Source organism: Podarcis tiliguerta, assembly GCF_965153285.1.
Source record: "Podarcis tiliguerta genome assembly, chromosome: 16".
Classification (NCBI taxonomy): domain Eukaryota; kingdom Metazoa; phylum Chordata; class Lepidosauria; order Squamata; family Lacertidae; genus Podarcis; species Podarcis tiliguerta.
Window position 1 is genome coordinate 24,454,700 of NC_139549.1, and position 20,921 is coordinate 24,475,620.

The window sequence follows — 20,921 nt, forward strand, 5'->3', positions numbered from 1 at the left end:
GCAGCCCAAAATAGCTGTAATTGGGATCACGGCTCCGCCGAAAGCACCATGTACCTCCCATGGCACCATGTTCTGAACTTGCAGTTTCATTTGTGTCGGTGGATGCTTGCATATTTCTATGGGGCCAACTCTGTCAAGGGGGCTGATGGATGGGGGAAGATGGGGCTTCCCTACGGATGCTCTGACAGTTGCTGTGTGAGTGTGTGTGTGTGTGAGAGAGAGAGAGAGAGAGAGCGCACTCAAGCACCTCTTGGCCATACAGTTAGACTACAAAGTTCATTATCAAAAGGACAGGGCCTGCACTGCATCTCTTTGAGGTCATTTGCAGCAAACAAGGGAGCAATAGAGGCCTGGCAATAACACATCAGCTAGATTGTTTCTGAGACGGAGATCATAACCATCAATAAAGGGCTTTTATTGTTTCATTTGCTAGATGTTGAATATCAGGGAAATTGCCCCCAAACGAAAAAGAGAAACACAGTAGAGACCCATGGGGGCTCCAGATAGAAATGCACATCCATCAAGACACCATACAGCCTAGTTTCATTTAATGTAAAACTAAACAAAAAAAGATGGAGGCAATACCTATCTCCGTGCATGTAATGGTGGCCGCATGTTGGGAACGTGAGCTCAACTTGTGGTCGGTCACCAGTTGATATGCACAGAAATCCCTTTACACAGGTAAGAAAGGTGTTTTCTCTGTGCATATCACAGGGGCCACAGGTTGAGCTGATGTTCCCACGTTGTGTTCACCTGCTGATATGTATAGAAATCTCTTTCGCAGGTAAGAATGGTCTTACCTTCCGTAAAACAGGCCCCAGGGACAGCTAGGGAAGACTCCTGCCTGACTTCCTTGGGCATTGGGTATATGCCTCTCCGCTAATAATTTGCCCGTCCCAGACTCTTCAGTGCTGCTTTCCTAACTACAGGAAGCCTGTTTCTTTTGGGGAGGGAAAGGCACATACTGCTGTTCTCCGGTTTGTTTGCATCAACGGATGTGGAATAACCTGGGATGGTCGCTGTACATTGCTTGAGAATTGTAATGCTGTTTCTATTAAACTTTTGACAACCCATGAAATTGGCTCTTATTTGCTGTGACTAGCCCGTGAAATTTGCCAGCACGTTTTGCGTCTGTTGGTGTTGTGGTATTCTTCCCCTTCTCCCCCCGCCCCTTTCCTTATTCAAAGCAGAGCTGCTGCGGTGAAAAGAATGTTGGACTTGCATCAGGGGGTTCTGGGTTCAAATCTCATTTTCTTCTTAAAAAAACAAAAGTAGGCTTGTGATAGAGGGACGCGGGTGGCGCTGTGGGTTAAACCACAGAGCCTAGGACTTGCCGATCAGAAGGTCGGCGGTTCGAATCCCTGCTACAGGGTGAGCTCCCATTCTTCGGTCCCTGCTCCTGCCAACCTAGCAGTTTGAAAGCACGTCAAAGTGCAAGTAGATAAATAGGTACTGCTCCGGCGGGGAAGGTAAACGGCGTTTCCGTGCGCTGCTCTGGTTCGCCAGAAGCGGCTTAGTCATGCTGGCCACATGACCATGAAGCTGTACACCGGCTCCCTCGGTCAGTAAAGCGAGATGAGCGCCGCAACCCCAGAGTCGGTCACGACTGGACTTAATTGTCAGGGGTCCCTTTACCTTTACCTTTAGGCTTGTGATATGAAGTCAACCTGGTGGTGAGCACTAAGAAGGGATTTTGTGTCTGTGGTGGTTGCCTTGTTGTGGTTTGATGTCAGATCTCATGGAGAAGGCAGCAAGTCAGGTCAGGAGTTGCAGGCCCAAGAACAGCTCCAGGTGAGAGCAAGCTGAGCCCTTTGCAACCTCTGCCCCCTTGTGACCGGCTTGAAGGATGAACCCTCTGTTCTTCCTCCTCCTCTTCCTCTTTCATTCCCTAGCCTCCTGCTTGCTACACTCCCTGTACTGCTGGACCAGCTTCTGTGCAAGGCATTTTGTTCCTACGGGAACCTAATTATGGTGCCAGGCGGATAAAACGGAACAGTGTACGGCAAACTGAGTTTCTTGAATGCTGATTAATTTTCCTTCCCATATGCAAGAGCGGGAGGGTTCATGTCTCTCATTCCTCCAGTACCAACTTGTATGAAAAGGGAAAGACTTGGTCCTTCTCTTTCAGGGAGCTATTTAGGGAAGTTTTTATTGTTTGATGTTTTATTGTAGTTTTAATATTCTGTTAGGAGGTCCCAGAGTGGCTGGAGAAATTATTATTATTATTATTATTATTATTTCTGCGGAAATCACAGGCTGCTGCTCTTTCAACTGCCTATCTCTCCAGAGAAAATATAAATGAGAAATCACATGGCTTTTCCTAGGTCTGCAGCACCTTTTGAGGATGGGGGCATGAGAGTGGCCTCCTACCCCCACAGTGTTTCTGTTGGTGTACAACTCTGCTCCTTTTTAATCCTACAAGTCATGAGCAAGTGACCAGATCTTAGGAATGTAGGTAGCTGCCTAATACTGAGTCAGACTGTTGGTCCATCTAGATCAGTATAGTCTACACCAGGCATAGGCAAACTTGGCCCTCCAGATGTTTTGGGACCACAATTCCCATCATCCCTGACCACTGGTCCTGTTAGCTAGGGGTGATGGGAGTTATAGTCCCAAAATATCTGGAGGGCCAAGTTGGCCTATGCCTGGTCTACACTGACTGGCAGCAGCTCTCCCATGCGTTCAGACAGGGAGGCTTTCCCAGCCCCACCTGGAGATGCCAGGGATTGAACCTGCGACCTTTCGTTTGCAAAGCCGATGCCCTACCGCTGAGCTACGACTCTTTCTTAAATGCCCGCTGCTGAGATCGGAACTGTGAGTCTGTGTATCGTGCTGCTTCCCTACCCAGATCACTGCCGCCGAGTGTCTCCGGCTGCTGTTTTCTGTCTGTTCAATCTGCAGCTTCTTCTATTAATCCTGCAGCACAACATTAGTTTAGAGAAGGGATTTATTGCCTCTGTTGCTGCGAAGCATCAGCATGTGTTCTCGCCGGCTGAGAATCCCAGAGTAGGAGTTCCTGCCTGGTCTGTTTCATGAGATTTCCTGGTCCTTTCCCACAAAGAGGAGTGGAACAGCTATCCTGGGTTCTCACGTGCACCAGAACCCATGAACGGTTCAGTGCTTGGATTATTACCTCGTCCCCCTCAAGATTGGCGGTCATCACCTCGCACTGCAAATAACCTGGCTAAATCTGTGTAATTCGCAGCGGGGGTAAGGCAAATTATTATCCTTGTTCGGCTGCAAGTGGAAATTTGTGCAGCAATACTTGTTGCTCCTCTCCTGTGCTGTTATTTGTCCCTTATCCCCACCCCTTCACAAAAAAAAAATCACTTTGCGGCTGCAGACATACCTCATTCGCCTATCCTCTCAGCTTAATGCTGGTTGCAATCCCAGCAGTGCTGCTGCTGCTGCCTCCTGTTTTCTGCTGACCCTGTGGCGTGCATGAGCTCTGACCCCATTTGAATGTCCCTGTTTGTTTCTCCACAGAATTATCTGAGAAGAGTATTTTTTTTTCCTGCAATGCTAGGGTCTCTCAAGAATGCTTGTCAACAAGTTATCTGTTTCTAGGAGCTGTCTCATATTTTCTGCATTTTGTTTCCTTCTGACCTTAGTTTTTTCCAGCCCTATTCACCCCCCCCCCCAATAAAATACCCTCTGTGCATGTGTAGCTTGTATATCCTCACGCTGCAACTTGTGATAACACATCATACATAGGATGAAGTGGATGTCCACAAATGCTTATGCCGGCCTTCCCAACCTGGTACTCTCTGGGTTGTTGTGAACTACAGTTCCTCTCATCTCTTGTGGATGATGGAAGTTGTAGTCCAAAACCAGCTGTGCTGGCCAGGATTGATGGGAATTGTGGTTCAAAACATCTGGAAGGCACCGATGTTGGGGAAGGCTGGCTTTATCCTTTAATAAATTAAAGGTAAAGGGATCCCCGACCATTAGGCCCAGTCGTGGCTGACTCTGGGGTTGCGGCGCTCATCTCGCTTTATTGGCCGAAGGAGCCGGCGTACAGCTTCCGGGTCATGTGGCCAGCATGACTAAGCTGCTTCTGGCGAACCTGAGCAGCGCAAGGAAACACCGTTTACCCTCCCGCCAGAGCAGTACCTATTTATCTACTTGCACTTTGATGTGCTTTCGAACTGCTAGGTTGGCAGGAGCAGGGACTGAGTAACGGGAGCTCACCCCATCGTGGGGATTCGAACCGCCGACATACTGATCAGCAAGTCCTAGGCTCTGTGGTTTAGACCACAGCGCCACCCGCGTCCCTTTAATAAATTAGCTAGCCCTTTAAAGTTGGCACAAGACTCTTTGTTATTCTGCAGAGCTGCTAACATGGCTGCCCCTCTGGAAATTGTTCCGGTCGTACAGAACACCCTAGAATTCTAGTCATAAAGTTGCCCGGGGGTCAGCGTTGGGCAGGCTTTGTGAATGAGTGCGGGAGGCAGTATGGAAAGAGAACTTGCAGCCATTGAACTATAACAATAGAGGGCACGTGTGCTTGTTCTCAGATTGCTTTGAGAGAAAGAGAGTATTAGTTATCTGCTAAAGAATGAATGACTTGTATCAGTGGCTGATGAGGGGTAGATTGTATTGCCTTGAAAAGGGAGCAAAGGAAGGCCGTCAGAAAGGCCCCATCTCTTCCAGCATCCTGTTTCCCACAGCAGCCAATCAGATGCCTCCGAGAAGCCCACTAGCAGGGCATGTGCCCAACACCCCTTTTCAGCTGTTGTTCCCCAGCGACTAACATCCAGAGGAAGGCTGCAACTGATCCTGGAGGTAGCACGCAGCCAGCTTGACTGATAGCCATTGATAGTCTTATGAAAGGTGAGTCAGGAGTAGCCTTATCCCCTGTGAAAGGTGAGAGTCAGACTAGGACCCGAGTGACCAGGGTTCAAATCCCCACTTGGCCATGAAGCTCACTGGGTGACCTTGGGCCAGTCACTGCCTCTCAGCCTAACCTGCCTCGCAAGGTTGCCACGGGGATTAAGTGAGGATGAGGAGAACCTTTTCCGCCACCTTGAGCACCTTGGAGGAAACGGTGGGATGTAAATACAAAATTCGAGGTGAGTTAGGAGTGGCCGTTGATAGTCTTATGAAAATTGAGATGGGAGTAGTCCTTATCCTCCATTAAAGGTGAGGAGTAGGGGTGGAGGGGGAATTTGAGTCAGTATACGTTGAAAGCCAAATCGGATCAAAGCCAAGCTTTCCAAAACAATATGCAAACCGAAACACAGCTGTATGTTGAAATTTGCACTTATCTGAATTTTGCAATGCAATTCTCTAGTCTTGTTTGTAAAAATGCATGCATCAAGGAAGATATGTGTATAAAAATTGAGGTATCGGTCAAAATAGCACACACAAACCCGTTGCATTTGAGAAAATTGCTGCCGGAAATGTGTACATTAGTAAAAACTGCATGTATAATGTATTTGGAGAAATTTGCACTAAAATGCTTCCAAGTTTTCATGAACGTTTTTATTACTATTATCATTGCAAATTGCCACAACATTTAGAGAACAGCATTTAAGATTGGGGAGAAAATGTGAAACTCAAAGAACCGAACTGGATAGATATTTCCGATCCTAATTTAGGAGTGTCCAACCTTAGCCAGAGGAGTGCTAACATACTTCAGCAGAAAGCATCTCTTTGCAGGAATGTTGTTGCTCTTTCTATTGGTCAATAACCAAGCTGTAAAACAAACAAAAAATGCTACTGCAGTATCTGAACACAATGAGACCATCTGGGATAGGAAACTGGGTGGGAAGGAACTCTGGGATATTATACTCTGCTAAACTTTGCATATCAAATAAGACCCCTGTGAGCACGAGCAGGCCTCTCCTGGTACGCTGAAATATACAGTCGTACCTTGGTTCTTGAACGCCTTGTACATTTTGGCTCCCAAACGCCGCAAACTCGGAAGTGAGTGTTCTGGTTTGCGAACGTTCTTTGGAACTTGAACGTCCGACGTGGCTTCTGATTGAGTGCAGGAAGCTCCTGCAGCCAATCGGAAGCCGCACCTTGGTTTTCAAACATTTTCGGAAGTCGAACGGACTTCTGGAACAGATTCCATTCAAGAACCAAGGTACAACTGTACACCTAAAATGTACCGTGGGTTACTTCATGCAACACAGGTTGGCTAGATTTCTTTGTTGTAAGTCCCTCTGAGTTGCTTTGGGCAAGATAAAACAAACAACAACAACAATAATAATAATACCAGAAGGGCCCTGCCTGCCATCGTATTTTAAAAAGGGTGGGGAGAGAGGCAAGGAGCTGGGAGGCTGCAGGTGTAGTAAAAGTTTTTGTCTGCTAAATCACTACACCAGCCTCAGTCTGCCACCTGCCTGTCTTACCTGCCCCATCTCAGTGTTGTCCTTTTGCATCTCAGCAGGGCGGAGGACAAAACTAGAGTTGGTTGGCTCCGCCTCTTGTTGACTGGCTCCGCCTACTGTTGGTCTCCCAGCCTTCCGCCCTCCCAGTCCCGTGGAGCATGTTCTGTCACTGTGTGTGTGTGTTTCGGGCCGCCCAGCGAAAGGGGCTGTCTTCACACCGCAGGGGCCCTTGCGCTCTGCCACTGTGTGAGATTTGCAAAGGCAAGCTGGCTGCTTTCGCCTGCCCTCCCCCAAAACTGATCCATATGACGAAGCTGAAGACCGAACGTCAAAGGCGGTTAGCCTCAAAATGGTTGTGTGCTAGATGAAAAGTCTCGTTGAAGCAAGGCCAGCGACTCTCGGGCGCTGTTCCACTGACATGGTTCCTTCTGCAAAGAGCTGGCGATTAATGCAAGAGTTGCCAGCCCAGATCAGCCGAGCTGCTCTGCCTCAGTCTGACAGCGGTCGGCTACCTGGAGAAATATGCAGGAGCTACCTGTGAGACAGATTAAACTTCTCCAGGGGGCTGTGTCCCGCCAGTCTTGCCTCTTGCCACTGCTTAGGATTCCACCTCCCGGCTTAATGGTTCTTCTGCAGGCAAATACGATTGCACGATTGCACCTGTCTGCTTTTGACTGCTCTGCACCCGTCAACTGTCTTCCTTTTCTCGCGCAATTTCGCCGCCCGTTACTTGCTTTCAATATGTTTATTCTCCAGCTCAGACTTGCCCTCCAGAAGATATTACGGACTGCATCTTTCATCAGCTCCAAGAACAATGCTGTACGGGCCAAGCTGTGATATCATAATGATTAAGGCCTTAAATGATAATTTTAAGTTATATTTTAGTGACTAAGTTTTAATTTATATATTTTTAAACTGCTGCTATATTTGTATTGTCCCTGTTATACCCAACTGCAAATTCAAATGTATCCCTATCGTGTTTTATGACTTCCTTGATGTTGTATGTGGGTTGGAACTGGTCTGTGACCGAAATAAGAAATTCATAGAATCATAGAATCATAGAGTTGGAAGAGACCACAAGGGCCATCGTGTCCAACCCCCTGCCAAGCAGGAAACACCATCAGAGCACTCCTGACATATGGTTGTCAAGCCTCTGCTTAAAGACCTCCAAAGAAGGAGACTCCACCACACTCCTTGGCAGCAAATTCCACTGTCGAACAGCTCTTACTGTCAGGAAGTTCTTCCTAATGTTTAGGTGGAATCTTCTTTCTTGTAGTTTGGATCCATTGCTCCGTGTCCACTTCTCTGGAGCAGCAGAAAACAACCTTTCTCCCTCCTCTATGTGACATCCTTTTATATATTTGAACATGGCTATCATATCACCCCTTAACCTCCTCTTCTCCAGGCTAAACATGCCCAGCTCCCTTAGCCGTTCCTCATAAGGCATCGTTTCCAGGCCTTTGACCATTTTGGTTGCCCTCCTCTGGACACGTTCCAGTTTGTCAGTGTCCTTCTTGAAGTGTGGTGCCCAGAACTGGACACAGTACTCCAGGTGAGGTCTGACCAGAGCAGAATGCAGTGGCACTATTACTTCCCTTGATCTAGATGCTATACTCCTATTGATGCAGCCCAGAATTGCATTGGCTTTTTTAGCTGCCGCATCACACTGTTGGCTCATGTCAAGTTTGTGGTCAACCAAGACTCGTAGATCCTTTTCACATGTACTGCTCTCAAGCCAGGTGTCACCCATTCATTCAATGCTGTACTGGCAGGGGCTGATGGGTATTGAGAGCTAGGCTGCTGTAGCAGTTAGGGTGTTGGACTAGGACCTGGGAGACCAGGGTTCAAATCCCCATGCAGCCATGAAGGTGACTGGGCGACTTTGGACCGATCACTCACTCTCAGCCTAATCTACCTCACAGGGTTGTTGTGAGGAAAATACACAGAAAGGGAGGGCTCCTTGGAGGAAAAGGATGGCTATAAAAACAAATAAAATGTTTTTAGTCCAAAACATACGGCAAAGGCCACTCTGGCTTATGCTTAGTCTGTTACATTTATATCCTGTTTTCCCTCCTAAGGAGCTCAAGGTGACACACACACACGGTTCTCCCTCCTGTATTTTATCCTCACTACATCCTTTTGAGGTAGGTTAGGCTGAGAAATAGTAACCGGCCAGAGGCCATCACCCAGGGAGCAACCATTCTTATCCTTCTTTTAGAAAAATGCCTTTAAGCAGTGGTGTAGCATGGGTTGCCAGTGCCCAGGGCAGGGCAAATGTTGCTCCCCCTGCTGGACTGGGGTGGAGATGCATGGAGCCCCATGAGGCACATGGCTGCGGGTTTTGCTGCTGCTGGCAGTGGCCGTGCAACTTCTCGGTTTGGTGGCTCTGCTGCCTCCTGGTTCTGTCAGCTCAGAGATGGGGCATGTGGGCATCCCTTTACCAGCCATGAGGAGCAGGAGGAGGAGGCGCCGCCCCAGCCCCGAAGGCCTGCCTCCCCACGGCTCCAGAAGGTGGCAGGAGCTCAGCCACACAGCCTTGTAGGGGCCCCTTGTTGCTGCCCTCTCAGAATTTTGCGCCCAGGGCCACCACCCCTTCGCCCCCTCATGCTGCACCAGTGCCTTTAAGACTCATTTATTTCAGCTAGCCTGTCTTTTTCTGTTGGGCTTTGTTTGGTTGGCCTTTGTTTACGTATTCCCCCCCCCCCTTAATAATATGACTATACAGTGGTACCTTGGGTTACATACACACAGCTGGTGTGGTGAAAAGAGTGTTGGACTTGCATCAGGGGGTTCTGGGTTCAAATCTCATTTTCTTCTTAAAAAAACAAAAGTAGGCTTGTGATATGAAGTCAGCCTGGAGCACTAGGAAGGGATTTTGTGTGTGGTTGCCTTGTTGCGGTTTGATGCCAGATCTCATGGAGAAGGCAGCAAGTCAGGTCAGGAGTTGCAGGACCAAGAACAGCTCCAGGTGAGAGCAAGCGGAGCCCTTTCTAACCTCTGCCCCCTTGTGGCCAGCTTGAAGGATTAACCCTCTGTTCTTCCTCCTCCTCTTCCTCTTTCATTCCCTAGCCTCCTGTCTGCTACACTCCCTGTACAGTGGTACCTCAGGTTACATACGCTTCAGGTTACATACGCTTCAGGTTACAGATTCCGCTAACCCAGAAATAGTACCTTGGGTTAAGAACTTTGCTTCAGGATGAGAACAGAAATCATGCTTTGGCAGCGCGGCGGCAGCAGGAGGCCCCATTAGCTAAAGTGGTACCTCAGGTTAAGAACAGTTTCAGGTTAAGAATGGACTTCCGGAATGAATTAAGTACTTAATCTGAGGTACCACTATATTGCAGTTGCATACAAAGTGCCAATTTAAAACCAGTGCAAAATATAGCAGACAAATCAATGCATGAAACACAGCAAAGTTTGGGCTTTTTTATTTTTAGTTTACATTACAGTGGTACTTGGTTGTCGAATGGCTTGGGTCCCGAACAAATAGGCTCCCAAACACCGCAAACCCAGAAGTGAATGTTCCGGTTTGCGGACGTTTTTTGGAAGCCAAACTTCAGACGGGGCTTCCATGGCTTCCGGTTGAGTGCAGGAAGCTCCTGCAGCCAATCGGAAGCCGCGCCTTGGTTTTTGGACGGTTCCAGGAGTCGAACGGACTCACAGAACAGATTAAGTTCGACAACCAAGTACCATCTAGTCCAGCATCCTGTTCTCACAGTGGCCAACTGGAAACAAGACCTAAGTGAAATAAGCACTGCTGTCCCCACTCAAGATGCCCAGCAAAAGTGGTATTCAGAAGGATTGCTGCCTCTGAGTGGGAAGCCAGAGCATATCTGTTGTGGCTAGTAGCTGTGGGCAGCCTTCTCCTCCATGAATTTGCCCAATCCTCTTTTTAAAGCCATCCGCGTTGGTGGCCATCCCCACATCTCGTGGGAGCAAATTCCACAGCTGAAGGAAAGTCATACAACTGCAGAGTTGAAAGGGATCTCCAAGGGTCATCTAGTCCAACCCCCTGAAATGCAGGAATCTCAGATAAAAGCATCCAGCACAGACGGCCATTTGACCTCTGCTTAAAAACCTCCAAGCATCCGTCTTGCTGAGACAACAATGGTTTTAAGCTGGCATCTGTAAACAAAAATACAAAGCTTTTATTTTAAGTTTAAATTACCGTATTTTTCGCTCTATAAGATGCACCAGACCACAAGACGCACCTAGTTTTTGGAGGAGGAAAACAAGAAAAAAAAATATTCTGAATCTCAGAAGCCAGAGGGATCACTGCGCAGTGAAAGCAGCAATCCCTCTTGCTGTTCTGGCTTCTGGGATAGCTGCGCAGCCTGCATTCGCTCCATAAGACGCACACACATTTCCCCTTACTTTTTAGGAGGGAAAAAGTGAGTCTTATAGAGCAAAGAATACGGTAGATTGTATATCCAATGGGCAAGGTTGCATTGGACAGTTTTAGAGGCAATACTTCTTCTGAGTACCAGTTGCTGGAAACAGCAAGAGGGGAGAGTGCTGTTGTGCTTGGGTCCTGCACATCCCCAATAAATAACGAGACAGTAATCTTGTTAACAATAAATTGATGCTGTAAAGAGGATTCACCCCCCCCCCCCAGAACCAGCCTGCCTGCCAAAAACCACTTGCCAGAGCCTTAATATGGAAATTGCTTGCTGTCCCCCAGTAGCGAGGAGGAAAGGATTATTTTTCATGTAATGCGTTTTGAGGACATCACCTGTAATTACACAGCTCCCTTTTAAGAGCTTTGAAAGACTCTTGCAGTAAAATGGCCATTACGGTGCCATCGGGTGTTAAGAGAGCAAAGGAGATGATTGCAAACTGGCTTTAGAGATGCTTGTCACAATGCACACATTTTATTTTTATTTTTTAAAAATATTTTATTGGGTTTTACAATAAGTACAAAGCAACAAAAAACAAAACACTGCACAACAGAAAATAGAGAAATAGGACAACCTACAAACACAAAACAACAAAAAGGATACAAAAAAAAGAAAGAGGAAAACCAAAAAGAATAAGAACAATTTTTGTCTCCTTATATTCTTTACATTAACTTGTTTCTCCGACCTCCCCAGACCTCCCTTCTCTGTATTCCAGATCATATATTCTGTCAGCAAATTCCTTCCCTCTGTCTTACTTTGATTTCATCATAATCTTTATATCATAATATAATTGCATTTCCTTATATCTTAATGTATTGAATCTTTTTGAACTTTACACTTTTTTACTAATAACCTTTTACATTCAATCTGGTGTCATCAAACATTCATTATCTTATAATGTTTCTGTAAATAATCTTTAAACTTCCTCCAATCTTCCTTCACCGTCTCTTCTCCCTGGTCTCTGATTCTGCCGGTCATTTCTGCCAATTCCATATAGTCGATGACTTTCATCTGCCATTCTTCACAATGCACACATTTTAAACCACGTTTGGAGGTTCAGGATTCAAGCACAAGGCGCTGGTGGAAAGGAATGTTGGCATGATTTATAAAGGAGCTCAGGTGGTGTGTATGTGGTCACTAACATGTTGCTGTCCTTCCCTGAGACCCAGAGGGCTCTCTTGGAAGGAACCTGAAGCTCTCCAGCTATCAACGTAGCGACCGTTGAGAGGAACAATGTAGAAATGATGCACTGGGTGGTAGTTTGGCTTAAAGAGCTGGGTTTTTTTTTAATTTGCTATGAGCATTATGAAAACCTATTTCATCCCCCTTCCTTTCCCTCTTTTGCTCTCTCTTCTTTGACCTTGTTCCTGGCCTCCTGCTCCAGGTTTCTTTCTCCCACAAAACAACCACCTACTCCAGCCTTGGAAACAAAAGATGGCTTGTGTAATCTCCAGAAGGACATCAAGAACGAAGCCCAACTGAGCAGTTGTCAACTGGTGTGGTGTGTGTGTGTGTGTTTGTGTGTGTGTGTGTATGGTTTGTTCCAGCCTGTTTGGGTCATGTTGCTGATCCAGAGAGGTGTGCTTGACAATAGGGAAGCCGAATATTTGACATTCTAGATTAAGGTTTAGGAACTGGCAGCGGGTGGGCCAAACCAGGTTCATGGAGTGATAGCTGTCATGAAATTCTATTCAGTATTGATCCAGAGCAGAACTTCAGCATATAGTTAGCAGAGTAAAAAATTAAACACATTGCAGGATTTTCAAAAAATAGACCAGAGGCAATTGTATTTCATCCAGCAGAGCTTTACTGCTACTGAAGGCAAATGAGCATAATGGTCACAAATCCAATACATTCAGGATTGGCACTGTCCGTAAAAAATCCAGTTGCAGCAGACTTAACTTAAACTTACAATAACTTATAATAAGTCTAAACCTTAACACTAAGCATACTATGTACAGAACACCACACAGTTGGAAAGAAAGATAGAAAAGAGTGGATCCCAGGCTCCTTCTGGCCGTATTATTATTATAAGTCAGCATGACCTTCGCAGAAAGAGATAACAATCAGTTTAAACCAGCTGTACTGAGCTTCTCTGAAGGAATAACCCAAACATCATGAACCTTCTGCTTGTTTCTTTCTTACAGAGAGGCTTCCAGAACCCTCTTGAATTAATTAGAATAGGAAAGATCAACACATCAGATCAACACTTTCTGCACTAAGAATGCAAACTGACAATAGCATCTATACCCGGGATTGTTAATTTGCAGTCCATAGGCTATGTCCACCACCCAAAAGGGGTTTTTGTGGGCCTCCAAAAGCTGTCATTAATTAGGGTTTTTGTTTTAATTCTTGACAGTTCCATGGGTTCACACCCCCTGTGATGCCAAAACTTTGTTTTCCATGGCCTCCCAAGGACCCTCCCAAAACTGCCAATTTCTTTAATTCATTGATTGATTGATTTTTGAATGTATTCTTTAAGTTTTATCTTTACTAACTGCTTCTATAGCTTCCCCAGTGTTGTTTCAAAAGGGATTTTGTGCTCCCCAAGTCCCCACCTTTCAAAATCAGCCCTTATTTGTTCTGAATTTAACCATGAATCATTAAAAAAACCCCGATTTAAAATAGTAGAAGACTCTATAAAGACTTGCTGAATAGGAGGCAAATATCAAATAGCCTGCCTTTAGTCACCTAAGGGAGAGAGACCTTGTTTAACAGAAATGTCTTTCAAAGATATTAAGGCCACATTGTTATCTGTGCTGCTTTTTAGTTTGCTGCGGTTAAATTTGAAACTATGGGTTGCATTTTATGTTGTGTTTCTTTGCTTCTCTTTCTCTCTCTCTCTCTCTCTCTCTCTGTGTGTGTGTGTGTGAGTGTGTGTGTGTGTGTGTGTGTGTGTGTGTTAGAAATTTAGAAATAGGCTAGCAGTTGTTTAGGAACCCATCTTACAAAATTCAGCCCGGATTGTGAATTCCGACACTGAGCATTCGGAACTAGAAACGCTTGTTAGAGAGCTCTGCTTTGCACATCTGTGTTTCCCCAGGAGTCTGACCTGTCCTTGTTCCACCTGCAAAAAAGCAGGGCTTTTAAGCTGTCAGGAGCATCTTGCCGTATTGTGCCTTTAATTGCTACACAGGGGATTGCCTGTCTTGTCTGGACTCCGCTTGACTAAGAATAGGAAAAGAGGGCTAGCCATTCTGCCTGGCTTCGGAGGGGAGGGAGGATGGGAAGGAATCTACAATGTGTGTGTGTGTGTGTGTGTGTGTGTGTGTGTGTGTGTGTATAGCCAGAGTTTATGTCCAGGGAGGGGCTCAGTGCCGGATTTACGTATAAGCTAAACAAGCTGTAGCTTAGGGGCCCACTCTCTTGGGAGTCCCAAAAAAAATTAAAGGGAAAAAACCTGGAAGTAAATTTCCAAAAGATAAAAAACAAATAAAATAAAAGCTACATACAGCAACAGTGTTTTGTGTTGTGTTGCTCCTATGATGTAAGTAATGGGCCCCACCTGCTAGCCTGCTCCCCAAAATATCACTGGTTTGCTCATTTCTATATATAGGGTGCCTACATTCTGCATGTGCAAATGGCTTTGGATACCTATTAGGTCCATAAATTACCATATACCATATATTCAACGCAATAAAAACAGCAACAATTTGTTGTTGACAAAGGACAGCTGGACATAATAAAGGGCCCCATTACCTTCAGTAGCTTAGGACCTCGTCAAACCTAAATCCGGCCCTGGAGGGGCTGACTCTCTGCTTCAAATACCCCAGTCTGAACACACACACACACACACACACACACACCAGTTGTGCAGCTGTATATATTAAATAAAGTATGTCAACTAAACAGGGATATGAGCTCAGTTTGCATGACTGTTTCCATTTAGGGGTTCGTGGCTGCAGATTTAGGATTGCGGGGTGGGGCGGGGGGGAGTCAGAGCACTAAATAGTGTGTGCTGTGGTGGAATGCGAATACCAGAGAGCTATTTTTTGCAACAACAGCCTTGGACTCTCTCTCCCTCTGTGTGTGTGTGTGTGTGTGTACATATGTGTGTGTATGTCCCCATCTGGACCGGTCCCTTCATTTTCTCCTGGAGCATAATTCAACATGATGTCCCCACCCCCCACCCCAGGTTCCACATTCTCTCTGCTAGAAACCTTGACAATTCTCTGCCCTGGCAATCCAAATCCTATGGCAACCCCACCACCACCACAACCCCCCCCCCCCCAAGAAAAACCCCTACCTGTATAAATTATGAAAACACAGCAAATGTGCATAGGTTGTTTTATTTTGCATGGTTTTTCAGTGCACAAGTCTAGTTTTGCTAGAACCTCCACAACTCCTGAAAATCTTATTCATCCAATATATCTCTGGCTTTGCAGGTTTCAGTGGGTGTTGCCTGTATTCACAGATAAGACTTAAAAGGTATATTCACAGCCTAAAGAGCTAGTAACCAGCTTTTAAAAGGAAAGGAAAGGAAAGGAACTTGAGATCCTCTTGAAGTTGAGATTTAGACCCAGTTCCGCTTTCTAGGTTCTTGTGTAATCTGAACATACCCATATAAAATGTCCTGTGGATTAATGTCCCATTAAGTGGATTAATACCCCATTAGGATTCCCATTAGGGATGTGGGTGGCGCTGTGGGTAAAACCTCAGTGCCTAGGACTTGCCGATCGTATGGTCGGCGGTTCAAATCCCCGCGGCGGGGTGAGCTCCCGTCTTTTCGGTCCCAGCTCCTGCCCACCTAGCACCCCTAAGTGCAAGTAGATAAATAGGTACCACTTTATAGCGGGAAGGTAAACGGCGTTTCCGTGTGCTGCGCTGGTGCTGGCTCGCCAGCTGCAGCTTCGTCACGCTGGCCACATGACAGCGCTGGCTCCCGGCCTCTTAAGTGAGATGAGCGCACAACCCTAGAGTCGGACACGACTGGCCCGTACGGGCAGGGGTACCTTTACCTTTACCTAGGATTCCCATTAGGGTCTTCTAACCTCCTATGAGGGACGACTTAATTGTTCTAGCTGTGTATTTCGGCTCCTGATGATGCCCAAACATTTTTAGTGCCTGCCCGGCAGGTGTGACAACCCCTTCCTCTTCAGACTTGCCAAAAGCAAGAGGCGTTTGGAAGCAACTCGGTATCTTTCTGTGTAGGTTCACTTTTGGGGAGCAGATTTTAAGTTTTTGGAAAGGCTTCCCACATGTGCTGGGGAATTTCCTGGGAGTCGCAGAGCCGCTGGCAGTGATTGGCTGAGCAGCCCCAGTGTCAGAGAGAGGTAGGGCATGCAGCAAAAGGACCTCTGGCTGCCATTGGCTGAACTGTTCAGGTCCTAGGGAGGAAGGATAGACAGACAGGGGGAGAGAAGCAGAGGGTGGGGGAGCCTAGTCCCAGGTCTGCGCTCTATGGAGCAGTTGCAGCAACAGGGGGCCACTCCTCCTCCACCAGTTTATGTAGCTGCCCCCGACAGGCTGTGCACATGCAGCTGGAGACTACGCTTGCATGGAAACTGCCTGTGCTCTTCCCTCTTCATTCCCCTCCTGGTTCTGGGAACGGGTACAGGAGAGGGTTGGGAAGCATCCAGCCCTTCACTTGCCTGGCTTGCCTCCAGTGCTCCACCCTCCAGCTCTGAAGCTTCCCCTGCCTCTGTCTCTTTCCTACTGGCTGGTACAGGTCCCCACAAATCACTGCCCCCTCTCCCAAGTCAGGCTCCAGCTACCCTCCAGCAACTATTAAAAGCCCTTTCCTTCAAAAAAAACCCAGTCAATTCCCAAAGGCGTTCTCGGAATAAAACAGCCTTCATTTTTCTCTGAGATGCCAACAAGGAGGGAGCCAGTCTCTGGTTTCTCTAGGAAGGGAGTTCCAAAGCCTGGGAGCAGCCACCGAGAAGGCCCTGTCCTGCGTCCCAACCAAGTGTCCCTGTGAGGGTGGCGGGAGCAAGAGAAGGCCTTTCCCTGAAGATTTCAGAGCCTGGGAAGGTTCATATGGGAGAATACGGTCCTCCAGATGGCCATAGAGTGCTGACCCTGCTAGAATCATAGAGTTGGAAGAGACCATGAGGACCATCTAGTCCAACCCCCTGCAATGCAGGGATCTTTCACCCAATGTGGGGCTCAAGCCCATAACCCTGAGATTAAGAGTCTCGTATCCCTGGGCTCCTGCAGCTCTCTCCTGCTGACTCCTTGCCTTCTCTCTGCTTGCAGGCCTGCCGCGACTTCCTGGATTTAGCCGAGACCCACAGCCGCAAATGGCAGCGGGCTCTCCAGTATGAGCGGGAGCAGCGGACCCGCCTGGAGGAAACCATTGAGCAGCTAGCCAAGCAGCACAACAACTTGGAGAGAGCCTGCCGAGGGGCCCCCTCCCTCTCCACGAACACCAGCATCCGCGCGTCCAAAGGTGAGGAGGCCCGCTGCCACGACTGCTTCCATATTTGACAAGCAGCTCTGGCTCTGCACCTTAGCTGGCTAGGACCTTTCGCAGGGAAGGGCTGGAGCTCAATGTTAGAGCACCTGTGTTGCATGCAGAAGGTCCCAGGTTTGATTCCCAGCAGCACCTCCAGGGAGGGCTGCAAGTCAATATACAGTGGTACCTCGGGTTACATATGCTTCAGGTTACAGACGGTTCAGGTTATAGACTCTGCTAACCCAGAAATAGTACCTCGGGTTAAGAACTTTGCTTCAGGATGAGAACAGAAATCGTGCAGTAGCAGCATGGCGACAGCGGGAGGCCACATTAGCTGAACTGGTGCTTCAGGTTAAGAACAGTTTCAGGTTAAGAACGGACCTCCAGAACGAATTAAGTTCTTAACCCGAGGTACCACTGTAGGCAATAATGATCTGCGTGGACCAATAGTCTGACTCTGCATAAGGCAGCCCTCCTGTGTTCCTGCTTCATTCGGCTCTTTCCTTAGAACCATGGGGACTAGGAACTTAACTCTTTTTAAGGGGAAGGGCCAGAGGCAGAGCACCTGCTTTGCATGCAGAAGGTCCCAGATTCAATTCCCAGCATCATCTCCAGGGAGAGACCCTGAAACCGTGGAGAGCTGCTGCAGCTAAGCAAATCAGTCTCTTAAGCTTAAGCCAAGAAAGAGTATTTTCTGTAAGATTGAATATCAAGATACGTATCAAGACTTTGAGATTAGACCACTGAAGAAGCCTGGAAAACTATCTTGGGAGTGTGCTACCTGCAAGCCCCAGTAAAAGGGCCCCATCAGGGGCGAACAGCAGCCTCTTGATTACTTGGACTGCCAGGGCGAAACATGTGCAAAACGCCAGCACCCCGTCTACAACTTCATTAACATCCATCTACAATTCCACTAAGGAGTTAGTGGCGCTGTGCGTTAAACCACAGAGCCTAGGAGTTGCTGATCAGAAGGTCGGTGGTTCGAATCCCCGTGACGGGGTGAGCTCCTGTTGTTCGGTCCCTGTCCCTGCCAACCTAGCAGTTCGAAAGCACATCAAAGTGCAAGTAGATAAATAGGTACTGCTCCGGCCAACAAAGCGAGATGAGCGCCGCAACCCCAGAGTCGGTCACGACTAGACCTAATGGTCAGGGGTCCCTTTACCTTTACCTTACAACTCCACTAGCATCTCTCGGTATTGTGAATAACACCGAACTTACCTTTTGTTGGTATCTTCATGAACTTACCTAAAAGACTGAGTTAAGCATTGGAAAAATCTATTGAAACCAGACATTATAAGTTCAACTTAGGTTGGGTAATTCGCAAGTCTCTGTGGCTTTGTTTAATGTTTTGCATTTTCCCTGGCAAGGTGGCATGACGGATGGGGGCTGGCGGCAGAGACTCTGGGTCCTGCATTGCAGGGGGTTGGAGTAGATGATCCTGGGGGAGGGGGCCTTCCAACTCTACTATTCCATGATTCTAACTCCCATCAGCCCCAACCAAGCCAGCGGATTTGCTCACCTGGGTATTATTGCCTGTCTGCCAGCAGGGAGCGTACAGAGCGTGAAAGCGGAAGCCAGTGATGAAGATGAGGAGACGGAGTACTTCGATGCCATGGAGGACGCACAAGCTTTCATCACAGTAGCTGCAGATCCATCAAAGCACCACCGGTAGGTATGGCACCTGCTCCCTGGGAGCCTCCAGGCGGTCGGAAACCCTAGCATAACAAAATCCACTATAAACAGAAGAAGAAAGAAACTGACCGTCTGCTGTTAGGGAAGTGACAGGGAAGTCCACTCAAAAGAGTTGGAATGGACGTGTGATTAGCATGAAGTTGCATAAGCAGCCCCCAAGCAAATAAGAATGGAGGACTGTTGTTGTATAACCTGCCCACAAACAAATCAGAGCAAATGTTTGAGAGTAGATATACAGGTGAAACTCGAAAAATTAGAATGTCGTGGAAAAGTTCATTTATTTCAGTAATTCAACTTAAAAGGTGAAACTAATATATGAGATAGACTCATGACATGCAAAGCGAGATATGTCAAGCCTTTATTTGTTATAATTGTGATGATCATGGCGTACAGCTGATGAAAATCTCAGAAAATTAGAATATTAAATGAAATCGGCAAAACAAGGACTGCAAATAGAGCAATATTGCACTTTGCATGTCATGAGTCTATCTCATATATTAGTTTCACCTTTTAAGTTGAATGACTGAAATAAATGAACTTTTCCACAATATTCTAATTTTCCAAATTTCACCTGTAACCTACCAGGTTGATCAAGGGTCTGGAAACCAAGCCTGCTGAGGAATGGTTGAAGGAGCTAGGTATGTTTAGCCTGGAAAAGAGACCGAGCGGAGATATGACAGCCATCTTCAAATCTCAAAGGGCTGTCATGTGGAAGAGGGAGGAAGCTTGTTTTCTCCTGCTCTGGAGGGTAGGACTCAAACCAACAGCTTCAAGAAAGGAGATTCCGACTAAACATCAGGAAGAACTTTTTGATAGTAAGAGCTGTTTGATAGTGGAACAAGGTCTCCCTCGGGAGGTTGTGGACTCTCCTTCCTTGGAGATTTTTAAGCAGAAGTTGAATGGCCATCTGTCACGGATGCTTTAGCTGAGATTCCTGCATTGCAGGGGGCTGGACTAGATGACCCTCAGGTTCCCTTCCAATTCTACAGTTCTGTGATTCTATTATTCTAACCTCTGCGCAAGCTTTGTGCAGGCGGATCAGGATGAATGCAAAACAAATAGCTTATGTGAAAGAGGCCATTTCCTCTCTTTGGAGCCCTTGGCAATGGGTAGCAGGCCTCTTTTAGATCTTGCCCATTTTCAGCAGACAAGTTTGGCTTTTCGTTAGATGCTTAGAAGGCCACCCCTAATGAGTGGGCCAGTTGCATTCAACTTGAAGTGGGGGAAAGAAACCACCTTTCTTTCAGTGCCTCCAACCTATTCAGTGAAAGAGCAGATAAAAGAAAGTTCTTTTTTTAAAAAAACCGTGGAACTCACTGCCACATGAGACAGAGAGGACCACCAACTTGAATGCTTTAAAAGAGGATTGGGCTGATTCGTGGAGGAGAGGGATACCAGAATGGCTATGCTCTGCCTCCACAGTCAGAGAGGCATCAATGTTTCTGAATACCAGTTGCTGGGAACCTCGGGAGAGAAGAGGGCTCTTGTGTTTGAATCCTGCTTGTGGGTTTCCCATTGGGGCATCTGGTTGGCCACTGTGAGAACAGGATGCTGGACTAGATGGACCACTGGCCTGATCCAGCAGCCTCTTCTTCTGTTCCTGTGCCCAGTTCACTCTTCTCACCTGCCTGGTCCAGAAAATCTTGCCTTTGGACAACCTGGCTAGCAGGCTGGCTTTGTAGGAATGTGAAGCCGTGCATTTGCATATCAGAACCCGCCCCTTTGTGACACTCCCTCTCAAGGGCATGTTCTGCAGCAGAGGCTTCCATTGTGGATGGGTAACTCTCGCTCGCGGCTCCGGGCTTCTGTGCGCCGCCTCACTCGCCGCTCCCCCCTGCGTTTTTTCTGCAGGCGTGCCGGGAGCAACATTAGCGGGACCAGCGAAGGCCGAGGGGAGGGCTGGAACCTGGACGACAACGTAAGCGCATTTTGCAAAGTTTGAAATGGGCATTTCCCACCCCACCCCCTTGGTGGCACCACACATGTCCTAAGGAAGGGGTTATGGCTCACTGATGGGGCAGAGCTTCTGCTTTTCTGGAAGAGAAGCCTTATTTGAAATCCCAGAGAACCACTTCCAGTCACAATGAGCTTCCTATG

The 20,921-nt window shown here is 47.2% G+C and overlaps 1 protein-coding gene across 11 annotated transcripts in view; it reads left to right on the forward strand.

Moving 5' to 3' along the window:
• OSBP2 (oxysterol binding protein 2) overlaps positions 1-20,921 on the forward strand; it is a 155,018-nt gene that overhangs the window by 114,742 nt on the left and 19,355 nt on the right. For 6 of the 11 annotated variants that reach the window (XM_083417641.1, XM_083417646.1, XM_083417651.1 and 3 more), the window contains 3 exons: positions 16,934-17,126; positions 18,677-18,800; positions 20,676-20,742. In XM_083417641.1, coding sequence (XP_083273767.1) covers positions 16,934-17,126; positions 18,677-18,800; positions 20,676-20,742 — 384 coding nt within the window. The remainder of the gene's footprint in view (positions 1-16,933; positions 17,127-18,676; positions 18,801-20,675; positions 20,743-20,921) is intronic. The other 5 variants (XM_083417644.1, XM_083417645.1, XM_083417648.1 and 2 more) reach the window with 1 other exon arrangement.